The sequence below is a fragment of the Brachyistius frenatus genome, unplaced genomic scaffold (genome assembly GCF_029030835.1).
Source record: "Brachyistius frenatus isolate BFR_SWC_R1_liver_20210118 unplaced genomic scaffold, ASM2903083v1 Contig_15, whole genome shotgun sequence".
Classification (NCBI taxonomy): domain Eukaryota; kingdom Metazoa; phylum Chordata; class Actinopteri; family Embiotocidae; genus Brachyistius; species Brachyistius frenatus.
In genome coordinates this window covers 601,717-622,985 of record NW_027210614.1, presented here as the reverse complement: position 1 = coordinate 622,985, position 21,269 = coordinate 601,717, and the positions used below count along the sequence as shown (strand labels likewise).

Here is a 21,269-nt window from a genome sequence, read left to right as displayed (position 1 = left end):
ATATCAGTTGAAGATTTATGGGAATATTAATCAATATTGCTGAAACCTTTTGACATAACTTGAACAACAATTTCTAAGTCTTTTGTAGAGCCAAAATGATTGATTGATTAATTGATCAGCTAATTCGGAAGACAAAATTAACCTGTAACTATTTTGATAATAGATTATGCATATTAGCTATTTGTCATGCAAAAAAGCCAAATATTTGCTGTTTCCAGCTTTTAATATGTGAAAAGTTGTTGCTTTTCTTCATCTTTTATGATGGTAAACTGAATAACTCTTGAGTGTGGGCTAAATATAACAAACATTTCAATATATATGATAATATATCTAGTAAATGATGGTTTGAGCTGTCAAGAAAATAATCATCAAATTAATTCTGATAATAATTGTTAGTTGCAGCTTTGTATTTCTGAGTGCATTTTCTATTCGGGTGATGTATTTTTGAACCGTGTGTTGTTCAAGTCCCTAACACCTGCAAGTCACAAGTGTTTTTCCATCACATTGAATATTAATTACCCAATGTTAAACAATTACAGTTTAGCTATTAATTATTATTAAGTGTTCAACATACATTCAAAATGTATTTTAATCAAATGTTGCTTCACCCTGATTATGTGACATAACATTTTTTTCAACTGATGCCCGCCCTCTTGAAATCTGAGAAAGACTCAGAAAGAATCAACAACAGGAATTATTTTATGTGTCATCTCAAAATTTGGCAACAAATCAAATTTGTCTTGATGTAGGACCACATTGTTAGCAGTAAGAGGCAACTGAGTTTCAGAGTTTTTAAATGTTTTCAGTGCAGCTACAATAGAGTTTGTTAACAGTGTGTTCTCAGCTATCTAAATCATCATCCATAAAGGTCAGGTTTTGATGTGTCCCTGAGAACTGAAGAGAAAAGGCTAATGTCTAAATGCACCATTTTATACTGATGTTCAACAATGATTCAGGATGTAACCCACTTTAGGAATGTTAGTTTCTTTACTGGGAGAAACCTTAATAAACCGACCTAAACCTAAAATATACTACATATAAACGACCTCACCTTCCTTCTATTGGAAAATCTCAATCTCGTATATTTCTATTGTACAGCGTGGCTCGTAACATCAACATGCTGATGGAAAGAAATGCCGTAAAATAAATATAATTCTGTAACAAGAAGCTCTCTCGTGCCTCTTATAGCTCTTACTTTTGGATTGACTAATGCTGGACCACAATTGTTCCAGCAGTCGAGCGTATAAAGGTATTCTACACATAACTACACTAAAACACCCCTTTATCAGTAGAGAAGATAATTGCAACCTTTTTCCATGTGGTTTTGTGTTAAGTTGGTAGTGCAGCAGAAAAGAAGTCAATGACAAGAACCTCATTTTGTCGTGTTTGGATGACTGTGTTCATTGTGGACCAATTCCATAAATGTCCAGAACTTGGTATCATTACCGCCACAGATATCAACCTTGGATTTTGGTAAAAAAAAAAAAAAAGACCGTCTGACTGAGATTATCATTGCAAAAGTGAATTCAGTTAGAAATAGTCTTTTCCTCGGTACTTTGTTTACTGGCTAATGGCACAGCCCACTGTTTCTACATCACACAGCTTCTTGAAATATGATCAACTTCTGACGACAATTTCTTTCACTGAAGATCTTCATGTGATGAATCTCAGAATTGACAATCTGAGAATTGTTTGAACAATTAGTCAGTCAATTTATAATTGATAGAAAAGTAAGCTGCAACAAGTCATTTTCTTTGACAATTCAGTATTTCTGGGATTTGGAGTGTTGCTCAGACAAAACGAGCAATTTGGGGTTTTCCCTCCCGTTACAACACTTCGGTATAGCGCTCAAGTGCTTTTCCACAACACCCAAGCCACATGGACACAAAAACAACTAATGCAGACTGCGAGAGAGTGCATGTGTATGTCTGAGGATCGTGACCAGAGACTGCAGCAGAGTGTGAGGTTAGTATTTGACTAAAATGTTACACTAAATGCCCCATTTCCTCAAGATCCAAGCCACATTCCCATATCTAGCTTCCTCCCAAGTTCAGGGGAACCGTCCCTGTCCTTCCAGCTGGATGCTGGACACAAACTGACTAGGGAAGGATGGGAAGATTATTCCTTGTCATACCAATGTTTTGTCATTTCTATGCCACACAGTACATGTTTTCAATATTTTGAAATGGATCTTTCTTTTCCAAGTTTGAGAGGATGAGGCAAAAATCAAAACTGCAAATTTATGCAAAACGTATATCAGCAGATACATTTTTACTGAAGTCTTCACAGTGTGTCGTTATGGTTGTAGAGCTCAATTCTACAACCATAAATGGAATTTGGATTTAGAAAATAGTGGTTTCACTATAAGTTATTTCTGGGTGTGGTATCTTTGAGGTTGGTCCATAGTGGACTGTGACAATACACTCCATTGTTATTCAAAATAGAGGCCATCTGTCCCAGGTTTCTCTGAGAAAGGATGCTGAGGCCCAAATTGGATTTCTGACTGAATGAAGAATCAGATACTTGGGGATGGTCTTAAGAACGTTGAGCCACCATCTCTTTGTGGGGCTGCTGCTGGAGTGCCATTCATATGTTGGAGAACCTCCAGAGTCATTGAGATTCAGAGAGCGAGTTCACTCTGGCCAGGTGGAGGGCTCCTCCAGCTGCTGAACAGAACAAATCTGCTCAGGGTAACATTATAAATATTTAATCCTTTTCCTGCTGCTTTGAGTGACAGGAACAACCCATAAAGAGTTAATTTGTTAGCTCTCTCCAGGCTTTGCTACAAGAACTTTACTCAACCCTCAGGCACAGACTTTCAAAACTAATAATCAGAAAACATTTTAAGCAGAGAAAGGGCTTTTTGAAAAAGTCATTAAAGCAAAAAGTAGATCTTGAGCTCTGCCCCGATATTTTCCAGTAAGCTACTAAAGTCATATCAGTGATATACTGCATTTTAGCAGTTTAAATGTATTCATGCATAGACACATTGATTAGACAAGTATAATCTTTAAGGTGACAAAATGTAAAACATTTTACTTGGTTAGGAAGATTTTATTTGCCCGTTATGGTACCTACATGTTTTAATACACATCAACACAACTGCAGTTAATGACAACTTTTCAGTCACCCAGCAGTGTTGTAGGTGGAGCTAACGCATCAGGCTCCTTCTTCAAGTGACTGATGTCACAGAGGCAACACTGTTTGGATCACTGGAGTAAAGTCCAAAAACACAGCTGCAGTTATATCTTGTTGCCATCAGTGGCACCAAATAGAATAAAATGGAAATCTTCAAAATTGTCATTTCAATGCTCATTTGAATTTGTCTAATTGCAGGTTTTTTTTAATTTTATTTTTTTATAATTACAGTCATTTTTTTAATTATTAATTGATAGTTTTAGATGACTGACATTTCATTCACCCACTGTTCATAACACAAATAATATAAATTAATCTTCTAATCTCGCATTAAATGCATTTAATGTGTTGCATTATAAATTATGTTAAAACTTAAATATATTTTTCAGTCTTTGCATAGGGATGCTATTAGTGATGCAGAATCAAGACAATATTGCAAATGATAAACTCATATCCACAGCCTCAACATGGCCAACTTTTTATTTGGCACAAAAAAAAAAAAATATCTGTGATGGTAATTTGTAATCCTTTGTGTCTTAGTGGAAAATTTTGCACCTCATGATTGTCAGCCAGGAAAGGCAGAGCCATGTCTAAAACATTTTTAGTCCTTCACATGTCACATTTTTTCAACAACTGTTGTTTTGCAGCACAAACACAGGCAAAAACAAAAAAAGCAAGGTAGCCAGGACTCGGTGAGCTTTTTTCCAGCCTGTTGAAAAGAATGAATTATTCAACAGTAAGCAAGCAAGCTTTCAGCTGGCCATTTGTGTGCTTTGATCTAGGAATCAGCAGTTTGCATGAATGCCTGTATTGTCATGTTGTGTTTCCACAGTGTGTGAATTATTGAAAATAGTGCAGGTCCCCGTTCATCTGGTAAAGTTTACACTGCAGGCCCACTGGACAGGCATGCTGGAATTGTAAATCTCCAGATGTTGTTTATTTGTTGTGGGAGATCACATGACCGGTTCACTCATGGCCCTGCCAAAGTGTTTAGTGTGAAAAGAGCTTCAGGGTCAACCAACAAACTACAGCTCAACGGTAACCCGCCCCATTTTGCTCCATAACAAAATGTGTAGGAGTGGCACACAGTCAGGTGTTGCAAGTATCAAAGATGTCATGTAAAGGAAAAGTGTTTAAAATATTTAGTATTTTAAGTTCAGAGTTATGATGACAGCTAAGACTTAGCCTTTTATTGTAATGGTCAAAAGGCTATAAAATGCTGCTTCTGCCTCAACATTTTAATAATTGTTCCATGATTAAAATCAGCAGTTTTAAAAAAAAAAAATTTAAGTAATTCATTTGTAATCTTTTTTACATTATTTGGCCTTAATCTTCTGAAAAAAGATATTATGAAGCACATCTGTAGGCTAAAGCTAAAACAATTAGTCAAGTAATTCATTAGGCAAAAAAGAATAACATCATTGATGTTATATTTTTTAGCAAAAATGGCTAAAATTCACTTGATTAAGATTGTAAATATATTTTTAGGGGTTTCATCTGTTATTGAAAACTGAATTTCTTTAGCTTCAGATGGGTTAGTTCAATCATTATAGCATCTTATGGACCAAACAATTAAATGCAACAATAATTTATAGATTAATCATTGGTTGTCTCATTGGATGATAACGTACTTAAGTATCTGTGCCTCACAAGATGAAGCTTCAACCTGACAACTTTATTTTTTCATTATACAAACAACAGGCAGATAGAGAAAGGTTTTTCACTGTTCTTCATACTCTGGATCTATCCAACGTGTTACCTACTGTGTTATCCACATTAATGCCTCTGAGATTCACTCTTGCGCTCTGTCACATTCTGTGATCCCTGTTGTGTTGCCATTGATGGAAAATGCCTTTCCCTCCGATTCCCTAAGATACAGCTTATTAGCACATGTGCGGTACATTGTGGGCCCATTGTGTTGTAACAAAAGTAAGGCCTTTAATTGATAATAAAGTAAAGGTAGAAAAATGTTCCATTATATTGAGGGTTTGGTAAATTTCATCAAGGAGTAGAGCAGATCCATGGCATTGGTTGGCTACAGCTGGACACATAATTAGAGTGCCTCCTTACCTATAATTTGTGTAATAGTTTTGGTTGGCAGCATGTTATTACCATATGAAAGGGCTAAGCAGGGGTCATGTGCATTGCTACAGCAATTAGTGCAGAGCTGAGGGCAGAAGAATGTTTGGGGCTGTTGTTAATTGGAAATCTCTACAAAGCTATGCTTTAATTATAATTTAGTCAGAGCTGCACTGTTTTAAGCCCAGTATATTCAGTTGCCATTATTTTCTGTAATAGTATGAACAGCTAGGTCTGCTTCCTTTCAAAGCATTGGGCTTTGAAGAGAATGAGACTGAATTAGATTAATTTTAAAGGCTGTGCTGCTGCTGTGAGTTTTTTTCATGCTAATGTCACACGGTGTTGTCACTGGGAAACTGGATCTGGTTTGTTTTGGAGCTGTACATATTGTGCCTCCTAATTTGCAAGCGCTCGAAATACGGTTATATCTCTTATTTACTTTATAGTTTGAAGTATGATTCCAGGATTATGTCTGTAAAAAGATTATCATCTGAATAAAGCTAGACATTTTCAAAAATACTAAACAAAACACAGTTTTTAACTTTTTGTTTTTAACTGTTGCACAAAATAAAAATGTTACTTTTTCTCAAACTGAACAGCATTAATTACCTGTAATATGCTTCCTATCAGATTTGACATGAGACAGATTTGAACAACTATTTAATCCACCACACTGACAGAAGACCAGAAGCAAATCTATAGAACACAGAGAGCATTTTTACACACTCGGTAACTGATGCACATAGAGCTGCAGACCTCATACCAGGATGTGTCTTCTGTAGGTTTTCTCAACAATTTCTGCTCTTGTTTTTTTGCTGTAGATATTTTGGATTTTTAATTCAAAACTCATCTCTGTGTGTTTTACTGTTTCCGCAGGTCGAAATGAGCTGATAGCCCGATACATCAAGCTTCGCACCGGGAAGACGAGGACTCGGAAGCAGGTAAGGAAAGAGAAAAGACGTGTCTGTTGCATTAGGGTCAGAGGGCTGTCACATCTAAATGTGTTTAGACTGTTTCCTTTATACCTGCAGGAGAGAAATAAAGCAGTACAGAGAATGAGAGCAGGTTATGCTGTCAAGGGGACTTTTGAGGCTAACAAATGACCTGTCACTGCAGTGTTTCATGAACACGTCCCTCCTTTGGGAGATTCCCAAAATTGTCACTCTTCCTTGCACTTATAAATATAAATAGAACTGTAGTTATTATAGGTTTGTTCAAGAAAATAAAAACAATTCTTTAATTTTAAAAGTTTTTACGTACAATATGTCAGCCTTTTATTTTAAATGCAACCTTTCATTTTCTGCAATAAAGAGGTTATGTACAATAAACATCAGAGCATTACTGTCATTTAAAAACAGAGTTTCCACTGGAGCTTAAAAGAGAATCATTCCTCCTCATGACTAAATCATGAAGGGTGTGCAGTTGGAGTGAGTAGAAGCCTGATAGGAAGGTGGAAGCCTTAATACATTGATACCATCTCTGATCAAAGAGTAACACGGACTAATCTAAGTAATGTAGAATTCAAGGTCTGTCTTCTAGAAATTGTAATAGTGAAATAAATCAAAGGATACGGTTGATTCTTGTGTTCAAGTTCACTGATATTGAATTGCTCTGACGGTACTCCAGTGTCACCATGAAGTCCAACGGTCTTCCCTCCAAACAGGAAACTCCCTGTTTGACAACTGACTTGAATGGCAGAGATAAACAAGCCGGGGTCTGCAGTGACGTTCGATCACGGTGTGAATTGATCAGTCTGGACCAGAAAAGCCGTGTGGTTTCTTCTCCTCAACACAGAATCAGACTGAGACTGTTATCTACTTACAGCTACACCAAGAAACACGTCTGTTCCTCTGTTAGTTTAAATATATGTCATGTACAGTATGTCATTAATTTGACAAGCCAGATGAGATCAAATCAGCAGCAATTTTGATCTTTAGTTTACTGGTTCCAGCTTCTTATTATTCTTCTATTATAGCATGCTGAGTATTAAATCAACCTGAGTTAGAACTGCAACAATTATTAAATTAATTGATTCATGAAAAAAATAATTTAATTTAAATTAAATCCTTCCACATTGAAGAGGCTAAGACCAGAGAATGTTTGGCATTTTGGCTCATTCATTTTCTGGTGATCAATTCATTGACTGATTGTTTCTGCTCTAGTTTAAGTGTTTGGCATTTTTGCTGTTTTGCTTTTGCTCGTTTAAGTACCAACCTAAATAGCAAGATTTTGTATGAAGAATCTGTTTGAGTACTCACCTTGGGTGTGATTTGAATGAATAGCGTCAGAGCAGAATGTAAATCTACTTCTCGAAGATGTCATCAACACACATTACTTACCTTTCAAACTGCTACTTTCACTGCTCAATGTTTCATCTCAGAATATAACATAATATAATTTAAGTGGTATGCACGTCGGAGGTAAAGTTGGCCGGTGAAATGCCAAGCCCAGCTCCCGTAAGGACACTAGACGAGCCGATTTTCATGCAGCACACAGCAGATCACATCTGTGTGCTCTTAATGTGTGCTAAAGGGGCCTGCATCCCCCTTAATCAGTTCACTTAAGTGACGACAACACACAGCATAACGCTTTATTGGCTGTTAGCTCGGTGTGTGGTTGGGAGACACTTCTGTTATGCACCATATATTCCTGAAGTGTTTTTAAACAAAGAAATGTGTAATCCACTTTGTGCTTTTTTTTGTGTGATTTTTTTCCTGGTTTTTTATTTTCCCTTTTCTCTTTTTGAATGGAGGTGTCTAGTCACATACAGGTCTTAGCAAGAAAGAAAGTTCGAGAAATCCAAGCTGCCATTAAGGTACGTCTGGCTTTGCCCAGTTGCAGGGGGCTTTTCATTGCCATGGTTACAGGCTCTTCCTTTGTTTTCCTCCCCTCCCCTACCCCGCAGGTGTCTAGTCACATTCAGGTTCTTGCCAGAAGGAAATCTCGTGAGTTTCATTCCAAGCTAAAGGTATGCGCTTTTCTGCTTCTGGGCTTGTTGGTTGCTGTGCGTCTTAACTTCCTGTTTCCTGTGGTGACAGAGTGAATGCTGGGTGCTCTGAGTCCCTCTAACCCAAATACTCTGCTGACTGTAGTCTGTTCAGGTTTTCTAACCTCCCTTCACCTTCTCAGTCATCTCTAACTCAGACATGCTGTCACTGTTCTGTCTACTTGATTTCATCTACATCTACTCTCCTCTCATTATGGGCCTTTGCTTGGAGAGCAGCTGCGCATCATATCACATCATGACTTTATGTGAAAGTAGTAACCAAAATGTTTTTATTTCCATTAATAAAAAAGGATCAAATAGATTAATATTTTAAAAAAAAAAGATATATTATACAAGAGCCTGACCAATATTTAAGTTCGATACTTGTATTGAAAATGTCAAAATATAATAACAATATATTGGCAGATACGCACAAAATGCACAACACAAAAAACAGTTGTTAAGCATCCCTTAAATTTGTTTTTCTAAAGAATTGTGACCAAGATACATTATGCAAGACATTTTACAGTTAAACCAGACAAAGTGCTACTGCCCTGCTAATAACTCTGTTGCTCTACTTTACCTAAATGCAGCCATTAGCATGCTGTCTTGCACACAATGACAATTGTAACATGCTGATGTTTACCAAGTATAATGTCCACCATCTCAGTTAAGCTTGTTAGCATGCTAACATTTGCTAATCAGCAGTAAAGCACAGTACAGCAGAAGCTGATGGGGTTCTCATCAGTTTTGCAGGAATGTCATAAAAAAAAACTAAGAATAGGGCAAACTGGAAGTCAAACCTGGTGGTGGCGCTAGAGGAATTGTGAACCGGATTTGGGCACTAAATGCAAAGTCAGGAGATCACTTAAGTCAGTATAATTATTCATATTCTATCATTATTAAAAAAATATTCATAATAGATCAATATTTTGGAGGCCATTAATGTCTGTACAAAATGTGGTTCAGATATTTCCATCTGGATCAAAGTGGGGGATGTTTTTATGTTGCAGTTTCTAGAGCCAGACCTTTAGCATGGCTGAAAGTAAAAACGTGTCAAAGCTTTACTGTTGAAAAACACTATGTATAATGACGAGTTTCCTAATAATGTCCAAAATACATTTAGCATTTCTGTACTGAGAATTTATATTGGCTGCCGTATACTCCAGTACAGGTCATAACACTGGTCAGTGTATTGGTCCGGATCACTTACTGGTCAGGCTCTAATTTTTATGCTATTAGTAATGATTTATTAAAACTAGAATCAATGTGTCAGGAAGCATGCTGCCATTGGCTGTTGGTGAGTGGCTGAGAGCTGTAGGTCAGAGCAAATCGTCTGCTTACATCTTTACTAAGTAGACTTCATAAAAAACGGGGTCATGGCAAGGGGGGGGTCTGTGTTTAACAATTGAAGAGGAGATTACACCTCTACCTCCTTTGACAATGTAACCCAACTTTTCCCCGCTGTCAAAGCCTCTGTGGTCCACATTCAGAGCGGTGAATGGCCGTGAAGCTGGCTGTTTGTGAAATACCCTCTCTGCTTTCTTGTTCTCCCTTCAATCTGTTGATAACTTCAGGCTCTCACAATGCCGTGGCTGTCAGTCGCTTTCCTTCCTCCCAGTTCAGATGTCGTCATTTGACAACGTTCTTGTCACTTATTTCAGAAATAGTGAACTCTGTTCAAATCACTGAAGAAAGCTTTTCAAAATGGCAGATGAGCTTTGTGAAAGAAGTAATCATGAATAATACTGACCTGTAATTTAAGGTATTTTATGAAGTAATGCTTGTATATCAAAGGACACTCCTCCCATGTGCCATTTTCTTCTTTTCTTGGGGAGCCGACGATACGTTTTGACTTTCACACTTTGCTCCACTCCCAGTGTTCAACGCGAATTAATGACCCCTCATTAATGTGTGTGTGTGTGTGTGTGTGTGTGTGTGTGTGTGTGTGTGTGTGTGTGTGTGTGTGTGTGTGTGTGTGTGTGTGTGTGTGTGTGTGTGTGTGTGTGTGTGTGTGCGTGCTCAGACACAGTCAGACAGGCAGCTTAGCCACATGAATGCCTGGTCTTTCAGGGGCACAGGCGGCTGTCTGAAGAAAAACAGACAGCTTTTGTATGAATCCCTGTCTTTTCTCATTTAAAGCAAATTAGAGTTCAGTGGCAAAATACAAGTGTGCCCTTCATTTTGGGGGGCATCAAAACCTGCTGTTTCTGGTCTTGTCTATGGCATTTTAGTAGAATTACAGTCATTATGTTACTCTTCTGTTGTTTTGTCTCAAATGATGACTACTGATCAGATTGTGGAAATTACAGAGACTAACACTTTCACCACAGAGACCAATTGGGGATGGTCTTAAGATAATTTGTAAACACTAATTTCATAATCCATTGTTATTAAGTGTTCATTACACATGTGTGCATGTTGAACTGTCTGAAGAAGATAAAACATTCCCAAATCATAGTAGAATGATTTTCAACTGATGTTTGGAGCTGTAACGCTCAGATTTCTTTGTGTTGCTCAGACTTGAATTGCAGCAGCTGAATTGCACATTTACAATAAAATCCTGTTTGTTTGCATTTAGGTTACAAGTATGGTAAGTATTTATCTTCTGTTTGTGATGCTGTTTGTGCTTTAATTAGGGCCTGCCTCATCTTTGCTAGTTTTGCATTTGCTCCTACCATAGGGACACAATAACTGCTGCCCTGTGTTTCCTCCATTTATTGGTGTCTGTGTGTCATCATACTATGAACATCCTGTAGCTTGACTCTGCTCCACCATCATCTTTCTGCCAGCATGCTTACCTGTAGCTTCTGCCACCAGTGAGTCTGCATGGGTTTTCTACTGTGTATGGGCTGTCCGTGTGTGTAGTAAGTCATTTTGTCCAAATTAGCGCACTTCTTCGGACACTCTGTAAATTCATGTTAAACGAATTAAGTTAGGCTATTTACTATAAATGTAAATGTAAATTATTGATAATTTTACAACCTTTTTTCCCAAAGATTATACAAGGGAATGAACTGGAGTTGTGAAAGACGCTTAGCCATGTGGGATTGGTGTCCTTCACTTTTACCTGGGACATTCTCTGGGATGTGTTTTGACATGTAGCCAAATGCAGCCTTGATGGAAGTGCTTCTGAATATAAGTTTGTAAAAAAAAGTATTTTAGTGGTAGATTAGTCAACAAGCAGACTTTCATTTAAGTGCATACCACTGGTAGCCACAGTATATTGGAATTCCATTGTCATTGTTTAGCACATACCTTTAAAAAGAAAGGCCTACACTTAGCATAGCAATGCAAATGCTGCTTCTTTTAACCTGCTTTCTGTTTACTGTTGTGAGAGAGGTAAGTGGTGCTTTCAGTGTGTTGTTTAGAGCCTGTTTGTTGGTACCTCTGCAACATGCCCCTCCTCTCCCTTCTGTCTGAGTGCTAAGCCTTTTGTGACTGCTGTTAAAGGACCAAGCCGTGAAGGACAAAGCCCTCCAGAGCATGGCCTCCATGTCCTCGGCTCAGATCGTCTCTGCCACGGCTATTCACAACAAGCTCGGTCTGCCAGGCATCCCTCGCCCAGCCTTCCCTGGAGCAGGGGTAAGAGCCTCCCCGGCACCCTACTATTGATCCATCCTGTCCAGCTTCACCCAGGGCAGCAATGGGGCCAACCACACCAACACCCGGGCCAAATCACATTACACACCACAGCTTTGCACAACTGCCCCTATCAGATAAGCACATGATCAAAAGGAGTGGTAGTCAAGATAACTACATCCACTGAACACAGAGCTAAGAGCCATTTTGATCTTGTCGCTAACAGCTGCTCACAATTGGATGTTCTTTGTTGTTTGTTCTTTGTTGTCTATTTATATATCTAATTCTGTAGTTATGGCAGGGTATGATATCGACTGGTCAGCCAGGATCCTCACAAGAGTAAGTATCATACTTTAATGTCAGAAAAGAAAATTAGACATGAAAATGTCAATCTCTTATTTTTCCTGTCTTTTTCTGTTGCAGTATTAAGCCTTTCACCCAGCAACCCTATCCCATCCAGCCAGCCGTCACAACAGCCATTTCAAGTGAGAATTTACCAACTGAAAAATAGTGTAAAGCTCTAAAATGCACATCATACTTGTACCCTTGAAACAACTCTGAAACTTGTTTTTCACATCTATATAATAATTTAATAACTAACTGTAGTGCACTCAGTCCCTCTACTCTTTTTTGCTGATTCACTTGAAACATTTCAGAACTGCCGCCTTCGTTGTTGCTTCTGTTCCTTTAAACTTACTGAAAGATGTAGCAGATTGCTGTAAAACAAACATGTTGATAGAAAGAGGTCTGTTTGGAGATAGCAGTGACAATACATTTCCCCGCAGGTCAAGCACATTATCTACAGTGTTGCTCCTGTGGGAGGGAGGGAGGGAGGTGTGTGTGGGTGTGGGTGTGGGTGTGGGGTGGGGGGTCGAGCAGAGCATCTGGTCTGAGACTAAAACTACAGTCAACAACTGCAGTTTTTTTTATTTATAACTTGTCAAGCACATATAATGTTGCTCAAATATTATCAGTCAGAATGAAAAATCAATACAGCTGCAGACAGCCCTGTTGTGCAGCATGTTTGGCTGCATTCAGAATTTATTTTCTGTCGTAGCTTAGAAAACCAACCATTTAATTGATGCACTGACCATTGATATTTTTCTTACCCATGTGTAGTTTTTTGTGAATTTGCTCAAAATGTTTTATGAATTAATGATTTGCTTTGCATTTTTATGTCATGTAAAGAGTAGTGTAGCCAGGAACTCCATTCAGGTCAAAATAAACAAACCTGAGTACTAACGGATGTCCCCCAAATTGTCAAACGATATATCTAATAACATGGGCTTCATTTAGTAAAGTGTTTTGAAGTGAACATGTTTATGCTGAGAGAATGAATCTTTGATTGCTACTGCAGGTTATGAGCCCACAGCAGCTCCAGCACCCACAGCACCAGCCTGGCAGGGCCGCTCCATCGGTACATCTAAACTCCGGCTGGTGGAGTTCTCCGCCTTCCTCGAGCAACAGAGAGACCCGGACTCGGTGAGCAGAGCATTTTACCAAAGCATGAAATTTCACTATCTCATGGTGTTCGTTCCTGCTTCTTATCATCCAGTCCTTTCCTGTATGAATACACTGGGACATTTTCCCAGGCAGAGTGTCAGCTGAACGGCGGCCAAAAGGAGCCGAGAGGGGCGAAGCCTGGCCTGTAGCGACACATGGCACGAAAACCTGCAAAAATAATGAACGACTGTATATTAATCAGTTCCTTAAAAGGCACTCTAAATCTATATTTATCCTGTAAAGTTCAGCAGGACAATACACTGACTCACTAAGTGTGAGCTGACTCATTTCTTTTTTGTATTAGTAACGATATGATGATCTGCATTTTCCTGTCTACTTTTGGGATTGATATTGAATGACAATAGCTATTAATCTTACATGCATCTTAATGCTTGAAATTGTTGTATTTGCCCTAAAGGCTGCATGCTGAAGAGGCTGCTCTGTGAGCTCTTAAAGTGAAGTGCAGCACCACATGACAAGATTTCATACAGTCACAACAAGGGCAAAGATCCTCTGAAAATACAATGATATTCTCTAATTTGCTGCCTCTTTCTATTTGCTTTTGGCTATTCGTCATGTGTGTGATCTTCAACAGACCACAATTTATACCCACTTTGCAAAACCAAACAAATATTCTTATTTGAAAGTTTAAGAAATAGAACCAACCTTAATGCTATTTTCGATTTAGTTTGATTCTAGTTGTCTTTGATGCGGAAATATTGAAGACTGAATTAAGCTAATCTACTATCAACCTGTAAGAAAATGTATTATTTCACTGTATGGTTTTGCCTAATTTAAGGTTTGTGATAAATCCATCATGGTCAGAATTTGTGGCATCACAATTTAAGTTCATGGAATTTGTCAGAAGTCAGTCTGGCATTGTTTAATACAAATGAGGAATCAGTTTGTTTTTGGCTTTAGTGGAGCAGAATGTTTTTACCTAATTTGTGCGTCATAAAATAGAACAATTGCTTTAAACCATTCAGACAGACAAATAAAAAGCAATGTTGCAGAGGGTTATTTCTCATCAGCAGAGTGTATTGTCGTCAATCTAATCCTGACTACCAAGTGCTTATTATCGTGGTTATTTGTCAGAACCGGCTTATTTTGCTTCACTAAATCTTTCTGTACTGAAGACTTTGTGGATATTGACATGTAATTCTGTCACAGATCATTTTTATGTTATTATGTGTCTTGTGCTCTTCTAAATTCAGACTGGATAGACTCGTACTTTACGTTTCTGAAACAAAATGATACAACCTGAAACAGAGTTTCATCATTTTTATACACCATATTTTAGAATATGTTTCTAAAATAATGTATTTACTCTTTCAGTACAACAAGCATCTATTTGTACATATCGGGCAGACGAATCATTCCTACAGTGACGCCCTGCTGGAGTCGGTGGACATTCGTCAGATTTATGATAAATTTCCAGAAAAGAAAGGAGGACTGAAGGAGCTGTACGGACAAGGACCTCAGAATTCCTTCTTCCTCATAAAGTTTTGGGTGAGTGTGAATTATCAGCCACATCGATGAGTTTGATAAGTACCATATGAAATTGCAGTTTGACCATGTTTTACTTACATCAATCTTCGTATCATCGTAACCTTTGGGACAAAGTGAACTATGTAAACGTGACGGCAGAATCCTGTTCAGTAACGGCGTGTTCAGGTTGGTGTTTAGTGATTGGGTGTAATCAGTCCACACAGAGAAGATTGCTCTCTTAATGTTTGCAGAATGCACTCTGCTATATTTGGACTTGCATAGCAGGAGAGCTTTTGATCAAAGCACTCACTAATTCAGTGTAATATCTCCAAACAATGGAGTGACCTGGTTGCACTCCTAATGGCTGTTTAAACATTGCATGTATTTCCTCCGTTATGCAAAATGCTAACTAGCGGCAGCCAACAAAGTAGGACCGTATGCACTTGGACCAAGTCCCCTCAGATTCCTTTTGAAGTGACCGACAAATTTAAATTTCAAATGAAAGACAGAATCTGCACAATAATGAACGTATAACTGCTTTGCTTAATGAAGGAGGAGAATGTTGTAGGAGGATGTCGTCTCTTTTTGTGTCCATAATGAACAGGATGTTCAGGGCATAGAGAGGTTGCCCTCCAGGACCAGACCCGTTCAACCTTGTAAATCAGTCTTTTAACATAACTTCATTTAATCCTTTTTACAGTCTTGTTTCCAGTACGGGCACATTAAGATTCTTATTCACATGTGGCTGTGATCTTCTAATTCGATATACGATGTACAAAATAATCTTCTCGGCTCTGTGGTCAGACGGACATGTAACATGTTTCGATTCTATACGATATAACAATGATAGCATGAAAGGGGCTTGTGGTGATCGGCCTACAAACAATTTGACAAAAGGGCCAATTTTCAATACCCTGTATTGGTCTTTTTTTTTTTAAGAGAAATATGATTTTAAAAAGGACCTGAATAAAAAAATTAATCGGTTATTTTCAAGTGATTATGTTTTTTCCTCGACCTCAGGCCGACTTGAACTGCAACATTCAAGATGATACAGGATCTTTCTATGGAGTCACGAGTCAGTATGAGAGTTCAGAGAATATGACCATTACATGTTCAACAAAGGTTTGCTCCTTTGGCAAGCAGGTGGTCGAGAAAGTCGAGGTATGGACTAATTTTTATCCTGGGAATCTGAAAATGTACTAAAATTGTGACGTACATTAAACATCTTATTTTAGAAATCTGTTATGTGTCACTTTAAAACCTCTTTTTCTCTCTTTTTCCTCAGACTGAATATGCACGGTTTGAGAATGGACGCTTTGTCTACCGGATAAGTCGATCTCCCATGTGTGAATACATGATCAACTTCATCCATAAACTAAAACATCTGCCGGAGAAATATATGATGAACAGTGTGCTGGAGAACTTCACTATCTTATTGGTAATAACCTCACTGACCTGAGTGGGTGACGTCCCTCTCCAGGACTCATTCTTCTTCTCTATGCTGTCAAGATGTGGTGGTGGCTCCAGCTGGCTTTTAAAAAAAAAAAAAAAAACGGGGGGATTTGGCCGGACCCTGAGATGAGTTCCTCTGGCTAGTCTTACATTCCTCTCATTCCACAGGGGATGAAACTCAGTGAGAGGAGCCTCATTATCTGCAGGGGAGAGGGAGGATAAGAGAGGGCAGGAACCCCTGTTATTAGCCATCACATGGGGTCTTAAAGTGTCATTCACTACTACAGAGAAAACAAAAAATAAAGAAAAACACAGACATAGATCTATGTGTGGAGATGTGCACGCAAAATAGTAACCAGGCTGAAAGAATCTAAAGGCCGATGATCTTTAAACCCATTTTATGAGTCTTCTTAAGCTTGTTTCCCAAAAGGATGAACTAATACACTTTTAGAAATGGCCGTAGATTAAGAAGTCGCTCCCATCCACCTGTTGAAGGCTAAGAGCATGGAGGAAACATGAAACCTCCTGGAGGAACCAGAAACATGATGAACAGACTCTTTTATGTCAGTGGTCACAATAAAATGATAAAAATGACACTTTGACCTCTGTCACTTCTCGCTGAATAGAAATAACACTTTCTGAAGTTCCAGTTTCCATATTTATCTATTTATTTATGGTGGCCTCGATGGTTGCCACGAGATTGTAATACGGGGGTGGTGATTTTCACACTGATGATTCGGAGCTTCATAAAACAAAGGATTTGTTGTTGTTTTGTTTGTGCAAGATACAAAAAATGTAACTTCATTTCAAGAACACAAATCATTAAGACAGCAAGCAAACGCTTGATGACTGAACATGATGCTCTGTCTTCATACCAAACAGATTCAGAGCTTGTCAGCTGTGTCGCTCACTCTTAAGTTACACTTTTACCTTTGGAGATCAATCGATTTTTGGGGGGGAATTGAAATTGAAATGTATGAACTATCCTTATGCACAGAACGCGTTGTAGGTTTTCTCCCTCTCATAAACTGATATTTATAAAACCAACACTGGTGCTGAGACTGAACAGTTCACTTACACAGTTTACTATAGGAGGAGGAAATGACAACTTAAATGATAAAACATTGTTTATTAGCCAATTTCCAAAGACTGTCTGGTTTTGTAGTGTACAAATTTATGTTTAAATTGATTATTTATTTATTTGTTATTTAAATTGACGACTATTTTTTTTTTATCAGTTCCGTCGTTCTTATTTGTTCTGGATGTCCCCGTTTATGATCTCACCATTTATCTTCGATAGTTAAACGCTGTCAAGTTTATTCCAAAAGTGGCATCAAAACTATAATTAATTATTTTTCTAACGTTTGATAGCGACAGTTTGCACGTGACTTTAATACAGATGCTCTAATATGTAAGCAGATGATTAGAGTGATTCAACATTCATTCATGGCAAACAGCAGTAGTGAAACCAGACTCGTGTCCACCGGTTGAGTTTTACAAAACGGAACCATGCGTATACACAGTTTCATAATAGTGAATGTATTTTTCTGTCTTTGTACATATAAGCAGTTCTGGCAGTTTCTGTGTTACCTTGACAGTTATTGCAACTCTTTTTTTCTCTGTTTGAAAGCAAACTCCAAACGCCTCTCGACCTGAAAGTGACTTTTTCTTTCCGTTGCAGGTGGTGACGAATAGAGCCACCCAGGAGACGTTGCTATGTATGGCGTGTGTGTTTGAAGTTACAAACAGTGAGCACGGCGCCCAGCATCATATCTACAGACTGGTAAAGGAATGAACTGCTCCAATCCTTCCCACCCAAAACAAATCTCCTTATAATAGACTTACCAACCTCAAAACAAGTGGCAGTGCCTCTAAATGAAAGTCATACCTACAATGCTCTTCGGTCAAGGTATCGGGTGAAGTCAGTTGTTATAAATGGGTTTTAATATAAGTGTTTGTTCTTTGACTGCAGCTGTGAATTGCGGTACAGTTTTATGTTTAAATATGGGAATTCTCATTTTGAATACTTTGCGTTGGTCTCTGTTGGGTATAAATGTGTCTGTTCTTAAAGAATTGACTAGATTCATTTGGTAGATGGAAATATTTGTGTTGTCTTCTCCTGCTTTGTTATGTAAACAAAAAAAAAAAGGATGCAGGCTTTTCTATCAGCAGCCTGATGTGGTCTGTGTAATATGTTTGAGGGTGTTTTCTATGTCTGTACTTCATAATTTGTGAGCATACATACTGTAGATATACAGAAATGCACCCACAGCCAATAGATTTTCCAAAGAAACAAAACACTATATATACAGTAGCTGAAAGCAAGTGGTTGTGAATATTACAAAATTTATATTTCTTTAGAAAAAAAAAGAAACTCAGCTTTCAGTTGTATATCTATCCCAGTTGAAGCACTCCAAGTGTTAGACACCACCAACAGAATGAATGCACTGTGAAAATACTACGAGCGTTTTGCCTACACCTGCTCCATAAGTCGTACCGCCTGCTCAGCATTTCTGTGCTGCAAACAAGTCTTTCCTCTATGACAGAGTTTTTAGGTTTTAGACAGGTGAAAGTAGTGCTAAAATTACTGAAAGCGGACTCTCATCTGGTCCAAAAGCACTTTGTTCGCCTTAGAGATGCATACTGTTCTGTTAGATCTGTGGTTTTGGAACGATTAAAATGATTGTGACAGTACAAGTCACTTGGAGACAGCATGCCTTCTTCAGTATGCTGTGGCTTTGCCCCCTGAATATCTCTCCCCTTTGGGATCGTGGTGTAATAACGACAAGCCAGGGTGTTGCTGCCTTCACGGTCACACTTTGTTCACATGTTTCTGTGGCCTCGCCGATCCCGAGCCTTAAAGCTACACATGAACTCCAAAAGATGCCACTAAAACTGTGATCTCTACATGGGAAGACTCTTAATGTGTTTGCGTTGTGTAAAAAATTCACAATACAATCTGCCAAAGCGTGAGTGGACAGTGCCTTAGAATACACTCTAACATTACCCTTTGTTTTTAGTCCAAAATCCATTTGGTGGCTGACAGGCAAAAATAACTTACCAATGTAAGACTCGGTACATCTCCACATCTGAGAAATAGTTTTTTAAAATTGTGCACTCCTAGATTTTTGTTTTGTTTTTGTTTTTAACAGGCAAGTACACTGATGTTAAATTGAGTTGGCAAATTTAAGCTCAAAAAGAGCTTATTTTTCTCTGTAATATGTTCCTGAAATATCAGTCTTTTTCTAAGAGTGTCCTATAAACATAGACTTGACTGCCTTTCCTGTTGCAGAAGACCAAAAAATACAGAGATACAGTCAATCTTTTGTCATGTCCTGCATGGTAGCAAGGAAGTGCCTTTGGTTTAAAATTTCCAGCGTCAAAAAGATCAAACAGAAATTAAAACAATTAAATGTTGCTAGACCAAAAAACGAGACACAAGTGAAACCCATCACCACATTGCCTTTTAAAGGACTGTATTGACAGCAGGGGAAAGATAGATCCTGGTCAAATAAATAATGTATTCATTTTCATTACATTGTAAATTGATTTTACAAATTGTGTATTTAAAGAAGAAACTATTCCTTTGCTTCAGGTCAACTAGTTTGTCTGATATACAGCCACTGACCGCATGCAGGATGTCAACTCAAAAACACTGAAGCTGTCTGCTTCATGCACACTTGCAGGTTCAAGTGTTTTTAAAAAGGATTTTGGGAACATTACAGCTTCCTCTTTCCAGTGACCGCATGTCCACAAACAAGATGAAAACCACAGAAAACATCAGACTTTTACAATGAAGGTGCAGACACAGCTGTGAGGTTGACGAGGCAGTGGCCGACGCAAGCTTTTTACCATTTATAACAACATCCAGAACAAAACGGTTACTTAATCAGTTAATTCTACAGTACAAACTCTAAAATCTAATTTATGACTGTTGTAATGTGGTTAAACCTGAAATTTTTTTCAAAACCTGTTGCAGAAACTCCTTTTTTCTTTTCTTTTGGTTTTTTTTTTTTTTTTTACAACTGCTTGTGTGGACGAGGGCATCAAGGCTAAAACTTCCACTGTCGGGATCAGAATTCCTCAAACATTTACGGCTTTTTACAAAAAAATTATATTCATCGAAAGTATTTTAATCAAAGAAGCTCTAAATAACTGCAGACAATGTCTCTGGTGGCTGCAGAGGAAGTTCAATCATTCAGTATTTTGCCACAGTCCTGTGGACACTGTGGAGATTTAATAGGCTTTTCTTATGTTTACCCTGTGTATCTGTTCACATTTATTGATTGCGTAGTGAGATGTTCCTGTTTTCTTATTGTACTTGTATACAGTCGTACTTGTACGTTTGTGATGACATTGTCTGTATATTTCAAGCCCAGTATGATGATAATGATGTTGCTGCTGGTGCATTTTGACAATTTAACACTAAAACAGCAGGACTGATGCCCGTGATGGCACGAATGTCTGGTGGACACACACACACACACACACACACACACACACACACACACACACACACACACACACACACACACACACACACACACACACACACACACACACACACACACACAGCCAAGTCGAGGGATCATGCTACAAACATATCAGCAGTTTAGCTCTTGTTATTGTATTTTTTTATTTTTGTTTCTAAGAGTAGGTACTGGTACCTTTCTGTTTTATGACCATTTGGCATGGTGGCTTTAAAGTGATTCTTGACATAGCTCACATATAGCTGTCATTCGCACATATGGGTTTTGTGTGCAGATGTTGTTGTTTTTTGTACAAAGGTGCTTTGTATAAAATTCTATCTTAGCTTTTTCTTGGTACAGATGTGCGATATCTTTTCATATCCATGACGGTAAAGTGTTGGAGCAACGGAGAGAAAGAAAAGAAGCTCTGCTGTGTCTCTGTGTTCTCCATATGGTCTCGTCTTTGCTCCGTAACATTATGATGCCTTCTTGACAACAGTAGATATTTTGTAGCTTTCTAGATACTTTGTATGTATGCAATATTGAAGTTAAATAAATCGGAAAAATCACGA

At 38.2% G+C, this 21,269-nt stretch overlaps 1 protein-coding gene across 5 annotated transcripts in view; it reads left to right on the top strand.

The window, feature by feature from the left end:
• tead1b (TEA domain family member 1b) overlaps window positions 1-21,266 on the top strand; it is a 47,784-nt gene extending 26,518 nt beyond the window's left edge. For 2 of the 5 annotated variants that reach the window (XM_069693445.1, XM_069693446.1), the window contains exons 4-14: window positions 6,094-6,158; window positions 7,970-8,185; window positions 10,785-10,796; window positions 11,657-11,788; window positions 12,078-12,124; window positions 12,209-12,270; window positions 13,143-13,267; window positions 14,624-14,797; window positions 15,797-15,937; window positions 16,062-16,214; window positions 17,910-21,266. In XM_069693445.1, coding sequence (XP_069549546.1) covers window positions 6,094-6,158; window positions 7,970-8,185; window positions 10,785-10,796; window positions 11,657-11,788; window positions 12,078-12,124; window positions 12,209-12,270; window positions 13,143-13,267; window positions 14,624-14,797; window positions 15,797-15,937; window positions 16,062-16,214; window positions 17,910-18,023 — 1,241 coding nt within the window. In that variant the 3' untranslated portion in view covers window positions 18,024-21,266. The remainder of the gene's footprint in view (window positions 1-6,093; window positions 6,159-7,969; window positions 8,186-10,784; window positions 10,797-11,656; window positions 11,789-12,077; window positions 12,125-12,208; window positions 12,271-13,142; window positions 13,268-14,623; window positions 14,798-15,796; window positions 15,938-16,061; window positions 16,215-17,909) is intronic. The other 3 variants (XM_069693448.1, XM_069693449.1, XM_069693447.1) reach the window with 3 other exon arrangements.
• The last annotated feature ends 3 nt before the right edge of the window (window positions 21,267-21,269 follow it).